At 36.1% G+C, this 9,689-nt stretch overlaps 1 protein-coding gene across 1 annotated transcript; it reads right to left on the bottom strand.

Annotated features, from left to right (window-relative positions):
* Positions 1–695: 695 nt before the first annotated feature.
* Positions 696–4,653, bottom strand: LOC137252325 (uncharacterized). Its single transcript, XM_067787859.1, has 2 exons — positions 4,517–4,653; positions 696–1,732 (listed from the first exon to the last, which is right to left on the bottom strand). Exons 1-2 carry the CDS (start codon positions 4,517–4,519, stop codon positions 878–880), a joined length of 858 nt encoding a protein of 285 aa, XP_067643960.1. The 5' UTR covers positions 4,520–4,653; the 3' UTR covers positions 696–877.
* Between the last annotated feature and the right edge of the window lie 5,036 nt (positions 4,654–9,689).

Genomic DNA, 9,689 nt, shown 5'->3' with positions numbered 1-9,689 from the left:
GACCAACTGGATGTGTTAATTTCTACCTGTACCGATTTCTAACAGGTCAGGATTGCTTCCTTAAATAGCTCCACAGAGTGGTTGGCCTGAAAATCCCAAATGCTTATTATTTGTAGTTATACAAGTCGTACGCCACACCTTATTCGAATGACCTGCGATAGTAGGGGGTGTCATACAGACCGCATGTGCGCGAGGTACAAACGAGAAGATGGTTGTATAGTCAATCAGCTTGCAGGTAGCCAGAGAGCTCATGTAGAGCGTATCAGTACCCTAAATAATGCTAGTCGAGGCGACTTAACATAATCCTCAACTAGTTGACTTTGGAAGTTTCAACTCATTAGGCAACATGACTTTGTAACTTAGACTGTTGAAACTCTAGATAATATGGGTTTCTAAGCAGACTACTCGTAATGGTTTCTTCATCAACTTTGCAGAGAAATGTAAGGTGGAAAAGAACTGAAAGGAGATGGGCCCAAATAGAATGCGGGGTTGCCAACTTAATGTCTCATTCTCAATTCGAATCTCTGACTCGGCTAGCATCTTCCAAGAAGAAGTACTGTATATCCTAAATGGCCTTTGATATCTTTTTAGAAGCCCCAATGAGATTGCGCTCTAAGCGACAAGCTATCTTTAAAAAAAATCCACTATACTTACGCTTTTCCATTCATATTCCAAAGCAATAAGTTTCTTTTGAATAAATTGTATTATTCTTGTAGTTCATTAGTAAATATATGCAATTAAATTCATCCCCCGAGTTATTCTAGTATTATTAGACTTAGTGTGTTCATATATGTAACTCATATAATTAGTATTATTTACATAACTTCTTCTATCGCAGACTCTTTAATTTCAAAATATCTTCCATTTCCAGTTGCACTTAATGACGATAACGGTATCTAACACGCCGCACAATCTTATAACGGTAGCCATCTGGAGCTAGCTCTGCACTTTTTACGGCGGGCACTTCAGTGAGATCATTACTTGGTGGCAAATATTCACCATTAGGTAGATCAACTATCTTAACAGTGCCATCATCAGTAAGACGAGAAGTACCAACGACAGCAGCCACACCATTTGTGCCATCCACAACATCAGCACCTTCGATTTCACGACGACGACGACGGTATCGTAAACGACGCACAGTTTTATAACGATAACCATCATTACCCAAAACCGTTTTCAAATCTGGAGCCAATTCAACATTAACTGGTGGAAAATACTCAGCAGACGGCAAAGAAGGCAATTCTGAAACATCACGACGATGACGCGCACGGAATCGTAAACGACGTATAGTCTTGTAACGATAACCATCATTAGCCACTTGTGTTGGGGCACCGCCTGGTGGTAAGTACTCCTGCGTAGGTGCAGCAACTGGTGGTAAATATTCATTCGATGGAGCTTCACGACGATGACGACGTACTTTTAAACGGCGCACAGTTTTATATCTATAGCCATCGTTCGCTGCATGTGTTTCAGTAGCTACAGGCGGTATGTAATCGGTAGAGGGTTTAGCAACGGGTGGCAGGTATTCCGTTGAAGGCGCTTCGCGTCGCTGGCGATACTTCAGATGACGCACAGTTCTATATTGATAACCATCTTTAGTTAAAGGTGCTGTCTCAGCAACAATTGGTGGTAGATATTCGGCGGTGGGTGCAGCAGCGGCGCCATCAGAAGCGGATTCAGCACAAGCTATCGCAATAAAGGACACAGCGAACGCGATTATGAGAAGTCTCTGCAAGAAAAAAACAGGTGAAATTATTTAAGATTTGAGACTTTATTTTTAGGAATATTTGATACTGGATTCGAGGATCTACTACTGGATTCGCGGATCTACTATATATTATGCATAAACGTAGAATAAAATGTTTGAAGACGCTCAAAACAAAACCCTTTCATACTTTTAAAAGTTGAGGCAAGTGTGCACTAGTTTGATATTCAAAAATTTGGGTACTAATGTCGGAGCGATGTCCATAAGGCGCTAGACTTAAATCCATTAGCTAAAAACACTGCAGTCTAAAAGTTCGCCTCATTTTTTTGAATACAACGAAACTTGTTTAAATTCGTTAACGCTCTAAATTTTACAGTTTTACTTAGCCGGAATGGCGTGTTATGTTTCGCGATCAATATTGATTCCGTAGGACATGCACTTTCTCTTTTTTTGGGCGCACTTCAACAGTGGTGGGAAGACTTTCCGAGCAGAGCTACTTGGGAGAAAATTTCTCTTTCCTAAAACATTAGTTTCAGAGTGGAAATTGTTAGTTTTTGGGATCTTCTTGGGCTGGTCAGTATAGTAACTCCCATCTGAACCGTTTGAACGAGAGTGGATGAAATTTGGTATACATATAGCCCATGATGTGGAAATATCTAGGGGAAGTTGGAGGTTTTAAGTCTCTGAGAACAGTTATTTATAAGTTATTTTTAAATTTTCTCACCTTTGTATGTTTGTCCTAGAGCAGCACTTTTTGGTGCATAGCTCAAACTGGTCAAGGTATTGGCAATTTCGGAAAAGTAGACCGTATCAGCCCCCTCCCCCATACAGATACAGTTTTTTTATTCAAGTCATTATAACTCTGAGTTTATTTGACCCTAGGTTAACCGTTTGAAATATGAGATTAAAACTTGAGTAATTTCGATAGATTGGTAAATAATATTTGGGATATGGGTAATAGAAATTGAGAAAACTTCCTGGGAACAGTTTTGAAATCGGTATAACTCATAGCCTATTTGACCAAGGACATAAATTGTAAAGTTATGGGTCATATAGACAAAGTTCCCATCGATAGATAGGGCTTTTCCTACTCTTTCTTCTGGGAACTTGTCTTAATAAAGTTATTAAGTGGATGATGGCAGTGCAGTTTCTGAGCATAGTTTTAAAATCAACATAACCTTGACACTATTTGACCAAGAACAAAAATATTTACGCCATGGGTCGTATAAAGCAGGATCTGAGCAATTTCGATAGATAGAGCTTTTTCACTTCAACGACCCTCAGGAACCACTTATAAATAAATTTATTTACCCTTAATCAATATTATGTGGATGATGTATCATATAGATCGAGACTCAAACAGTTTTAGAATGGTGGCCCAGACAGATGATACTCGTTAGCGGAATGATATAGATCCTAGTCCTAAAAAATTTAAAAATTTGGAACTTTCACCCCCTGAGGACATTTCTTGTTAGTCTGAATCTAGTTCTACACCATTTCCAGTTGCAAATGAGAATGCGTCATTTGGAAATGAGAATAGTTACTTTAAAATGAGAAAGCGTAATTTGAAAATGAGAAAGCGTAATTTGAAAATAAGATTTGTAAATTGTAAATGAGGTTAATCAGTTGTAAATTAGAAAGCGTCAAATGTAAATGCAAAAGCGTTATATGGAATTGAGAATAGTCAATTGTAAATGCGAAAGCATCACTTCGATATGAGAATAGTCACTTGTAAATAAGAAAAGTCAATTGTAAATGCAAAAGCGTCATATTTAAATGGGAATAGTCACATGTAAATGAGAAAGCATTAAATGAAAATGCGAAAGCTTCATTTGTAATTGAGAATACGTAGTTAATTATAAATAAGAAAGTATCACTTAAAAAGACGAAAGCGTCATATGGAAATGAGAATAGTCAATTGTAAATGCGAAAGCGTTATATAGAACTGAGAAAAGTAAGTCAATTTTGAGTGTGTAAGCATTAAATGAAAAATCGAAAGACTTATTTTTTTATTAAGAATAAAATTTGTCAATTTTATGTAATGGTATAATCTAATGGTTCCCTCTCATTACCCATTTCCCACCACTGTACAAGAACTTGGACTTCTTGCCCCAGCGCTTTCGCATTTTCATTTAATGTTTTCTCATTTACAAGTGACTATTCCCATTTAAATATGACGCTTTTGCATTTACAGTTGACTATTCTCATTTATAAGTGACTACTCTTATTATAACTGACGCTTTCTAATTTTAAAATGACGCATTCTCATTTAGAAGTAACTGTTCTCATTTCCATGTGACACTGTCGCATTTAAAATTGACTAATCTCATTTCCAAATTACGGTTTCGCATTTACAATTCACTATTCTCATTTACAACTGATTATTCTCATTAACAAGTGACTATATTATTCTAATTTCCAAATGACGCTTTCGCGTTTACAATTTACTATTCTCATTTACAACTGACTATTCTCAATTACAATTGACGCTTTAGAAATTTCATTTACAGTTTTCTCATTTACAAGTGACTATTCTCATATCGAAGTGACGCTTTCGCATTTACAATTGACTATTCTCATTTCCATATGACGGTTTCGCATTTATATCTGACGCTTTCTCATTTACAACTGGAAATGGTGTAGAACAGCCAGTCAAATCGATTTCTTGCATATTTTCTTTATTGTGAAGAAGTGGTCTTCTCTCAAAAGCGATAACTCTTGAGATTATCGAGTTGTTTTTACGCATGAAACGAGTTTTTTTGTACTGAAATCAATAGTATATTTTATTTTATATCACTTCACGCTCACCATTATCTTTTTATTTTTAAAGCAAGTATATGATCAAGATCTTTTCACTTTAAGTACTAGAACTTTTATTAAATATATTCTTAATTAAAACGTGAACTTAACACTTCGCTTATTATGAAGCTAATGATGCCATTTACTCGGCGGCTTAGAGTATTTATAGTTCATAGATTTAAAGAAGAATACTCGAGCAAAGCTTAACAAATTTATTACGCACTTCAGCTGAGAAAATAAGCAAAATAATTCACAACAAAAAACTTTGCAAAATAGTTTAAAATGTTTGCTCCCCTCAAAAAAAGAAAAAATATTGGAAAAAAATGGCTTGAATATCAAGTACCTAAGTTCAAGAAATTAAGGCAAAAAAACTAACTAAAAACTACTAGCCACCTTTACGAATATTTGATTACACAGTACAACAAATTTGGATTTTTTACATTAAATTTTAGTATTTAAAAAAGTAACAGTGATATTTTTTTTAGAAATCGCACTGTACTCAGATAGTTTTTGCTCAACACATTTAGATTCCAATCCGTATATGCCCTTTCTATTTAAACTTAATTATTAATTTGCTTTTATCGGCCTATTCTGGCCTTGAGCCCGAATCGAACCTTGACTCCTTAATGATTAGTTTAGCTTATTTTAAATATTCACAAATATTTCAAAAAAACCTAGACTCCCTGAAGAAGACACTGAAGCATAAAAACGCGTAGAATTATAAGAAAATATTCAAATATACTATATAATTCTCTGATGGTAAAGCAAAATTTTAGTCCAAAAAATCTGGAACAAAACTATACTTAACTTCATCAACCACTTTGGCTGGTTGTAGTATACATTTGTTTCCACCTTCTGTGGGTTAAGACGAGCTTCAATGGCCTGGTCCACAGTCATTTTCCATACATATATACATATGGGGTATTCCATCCCATTTCGACCAATTTTGAACCCGACCCTTTTAGAATTGGCTGAAAGTTTTTCTTCTTTTTCTAGCTTACGAAAGTCGTTTTTCAGAATTTTTTCAAATTTTTTCATCCAACTCAAAAAAAGTTATGAATTTAAAAAAAAATATCCGTGTTTGTTTTCAAAATGCTATAACTTTTTCAAAAATTGACCGTTTGGGATCTTTTTATACTCAGTTGAGCAGAGCTCACAGAGTATATTAAGTTTGACTGGATAACGGTTGGTTGTACATATATAAAGGAATCGAGATAGATATAGACTTCCATATATCAAAATAATCAGGATCGAAAAAAAATTTGATTGAGCCATGTCCGTCCGTCTGTCCGTCCGTCCGTTAACACGATAACTTGAGTAAATTTTGAGGTATCTTGATGAAATTTGGTATGTAGGTTCCTGAGCACTCATCTCAGATCGCTATTTAAAATGAACGATATCGGACTATAACCACGCCCATTTTTTCGATATCGAAAATTTCGAAAAACCGAAAAAGTGCGATAATTCATTACAAAAGACAGATAAAGCGACGAAACTTGGTAGATGGGTTGAACTTATGACGCAGAATAGAAAATTAGTAAAATTTTGGACAATGGGCGTGGAACCGCCCACTTTTAAAAGAAGGTAATTTAAAACTTTTGCAAGCTGTAATTTGGCAGTCGTTGAAGATATCATGATGAAATTTGGCAGGAACGTCACTCCTATCACTATATGTACGCTTAATCAAAATTAGCAAAATCGGAGAAGGACCACGCCCACTTTTAAAAAAAAATTTTTTTAAAGTAAAATTTTAACAAAAAATTTAATACCTATACAGTATATAAGTAAATTATGTCAACATTCAACTCCAGTAATGATATAGTGCAACAAAATACAAAAATAAAAGAAAATTTCAAAATGGGCGTGGCTCCGCCCTTTTTCATTTAATTTGTCTAGGATACTTTCAACGCCATAAGTCGAACAAAAATTAACCAATCCTTTTGAAATTTGGTGGGGGCATAGATTTTATGGGCGAAATCGGTTGATGCCACGCCCAGTTTTTATACACAGTCATTCGTCTGTCCTTCCGCATGGCCGTTAACACGATAACTTGAGCAAAAATCGACATATCTTTAATGAACTTAGTTCACGTGCTTACTTGAATTCACTTTATCTTGGTATGAAATATGAGAGAAATCCGACTATGACCACGCCCACTTTTTCGATATCGAAAATTACGAAAAATGAAAAAATGCCATAATTCTATACCAAATACGAAAAAAAACATGAAACATGGTAAGGTAATTGGACTGTTTTATTGACGCGAAATATAACTTTAGAAAAAACTTTATAAAATGGTTGTGACACCTACCATATTAAGTAGAAGAAAATGAAAAAGTTCTACAGGGCGAAATAAAAAACCCTTAAAATCTTGGCAGGTATTACATATATAAATAAATTAGCTGTATCCAACAGATGATGTTCTGGGTCACCCTGGTCCACATTTTGGTCGATATCTGGAAAACCCCTTCACATATACAACTACCACCACTACATTTTAAAACTCTCATTAATACCTTTAATTTGATACCCATATCGTACAAACTCATTCTAGAGTCACCCCTGGTCCACCTTTATGGCGATATCTCTAAAAGGCGTCCACCTATAGAACTAAGCCCTACGCCCTTTTAAAATACTCATTAACACCTTTCATTTGATACCCATATCGTACAAACAAAGTCTAGAGTCACCCCTGGTCCACCTTTATTGCGATACCTCGAAAAGGCGTCCACATATAGAACTAAGGCCCACTCCCTTTTAAAATACTCATAACTCCTTTCGTTTGATACCCATATTGCACAAACGAATTCTAGAATCACCCCTAGCCCACCTTTATGGCGATATCGCGAAACGGCGTCCACCTATGGAACTAAGGATTACTCCCTTTTAAAATACTCATTAACACCTTTCTTTTGATACCCATATGGTACAAACAAATTCTAGGGTCACCCCTGGTCCACCTTTATGGCGATATCTCGAAACGGCGTCCACCTATGGAACTAATGATTACTCCCTTTTAGAATACTCATTAACACCTTTCATTTGATACCCATATCGTACAAACGCATTCTAGAGTCACCCCTGGTCCACCTTTATGGCGATATCTCGAAAAGGCGACCACCTATACAACAACCACCACTCCCTTTTAAAACCCTCATTAATACCTTTAATTTGATACCCATATCGTACAAACACATTCTAGAGTCACCCCTGGTCCACCTTTATGGCGATATTTCGAAACGGCATCCACCTATAGAACTAAGGCCCACTCCCTTTTAAAATACTCATTAACACCATTCGTTTGATGCCCATATTGTACAAACAAATTCTAGGGTCACCCCTGGTCCACCTTTGTGGCAATATCTCGAAACGGTGTCCACCTATGGAACTAAAGATAACTCCCTTTTAAAATACTCATTAACACCTTTCATTTGATACCCATATCGTACAAACGCATTCTAGAGTCAACCCTGATCCACCTTTATGGCTATATCCCTAAATGGCGTCCACCTATAGAACTATGGCCCACTCCCTCATAAAATACTCATTAGTGCCTTTCATTTGATACACATGTCATATAAACACATTCCAGGGTTTCCCTCGGTTCATTTTCCTACATGGTTATTTTCCCTTATGTTGTCACCATAGCTCTCAACTGAGTATGTAATGTTCGGTTACACCCGAACTTAACTTTCCTTACTTGTTTATACTCAGTTGAGCAGAGCTCACAGAGTATATTAACTTTGATTGCATAACGGTTGGTTGTACAGGTATAAAGGAATCGAGATAGATGTAGACTTCCATATATCAAAATCATCAGTATCGAAAAAAAATTCGATTGAGCCTTGTCCGTCCGTCCGTCCGTCCGCCCGTTAACACGATAACTTGAGTAAATTTTGAGGTATCTTGATGAAATTTGGTATGTAGGTTCCTGGGCACTCATCTCAGATCGCTATTTAAAATGAACGATATCGGACAATAACCACGCCCACTTTTTCGATATCGAAAATTTCGAAAAATCGAAAAAGTGCGATAATTCATTACCAAATACGCTTTAAGCGATGAAACTTGGTAGGGGCGTTGAGCTTATGACGCAGAATAGAAAACTAGTAAAATTTTGTACAATGGGCGTGGCACCGCCCACTTTTAAATGAAGGTAATTTAGAAGTTTTGCAAGTTGTAATTTGGCAGTTGTTGAAGATATCATGATGAAATTTGGCAGGAACGTTACTCTTATTACTTTATGTCTGCTTAATAAAAATTAGCAAAATCGGAGAACGACCACGCCCACTTTTTAAAAAATTTTTTTTTAATTCAAATTTAAAAAAAAAGGTTAATATCTTTACAGCATATAAGTAAATTATGCCAACATTCAACTCCAGTAATGATATGGTGCAACAAAATACAAAAATAAAAGAAAATTTCAAAATGGGGGTGGCTCCGCCCTTTTTCATTTAATTTGTCTAGGATGCGTTTAATGCCATAAGTTGAACAAAAATTAACCAATCCTTGTGAAATTTGGTAGAGGCTTAGCTTCTAGGACGATAACTGTTTTCTGTGAAAAGGGGCGAAATCGGTTGAAGCCACGCCCAGTTTTTATACACAGTCCACCGTCTGTCCTTCCGCTCGGCCGCTAACACGATAACTTGAGCAAAAATCGATATATCTTTACTAAACTCAGTTCACGTACTTATCTGAACTCACTTTGTATTGGTGTAAAATATGGCCGAAATCCGACTATGACCACGCCCACTTTTTCGATATCGAAAACTACGAAAAATAAAAAAAATGGCATAATTATATACCAAATACGAAAAAAGGGATGAAACATGGTAATTGTGTTGGTCTATTGACGCAAAATATAACTTTAGAAAAAAACTTGGTAAAATGGGTGTAACACCTACCATATTAAGTAGAAGAAAATGAAAAAGTTTTGCAGGGCGAAATCAAAAGCCCTTGGAATCTTGGAAGGAATACTGTACGTGATATTACATATATAAATAAATTAGCGGTACCCGACAGATGATGTTCTGGATCACCCTGGTCCACATTTTGGTAGATATCTCGAAAACGCCTTCACATATACAACTAAGGGCCACTCCCTTTTAAAACCCTCATTAATATCTTTAATTTGATACCCATATCGTACAAACACATTCTAGAGTCACCCCTGGTCCACGGT

Source organism: Eurosta solidaginis, chromosome 5 (assembly GCF_040869045.1).
Source record: "Eurosta solidaginis isolate ZX-2024a chromosome 5, ASM4086904v1, whole genome shotgun sequence".
Lineage (NCBI taxonomy): Eukaryota > Metazoa > Arthropoda > Insecta > Diptera > Tephritidae > Eurosta > Eurosta solidaginis.
The sequence above is the reverse complement of the archived record's forward strand: the minus strand, read 5'-3'. Positions and strand labels throughout refer to the sequence as shown.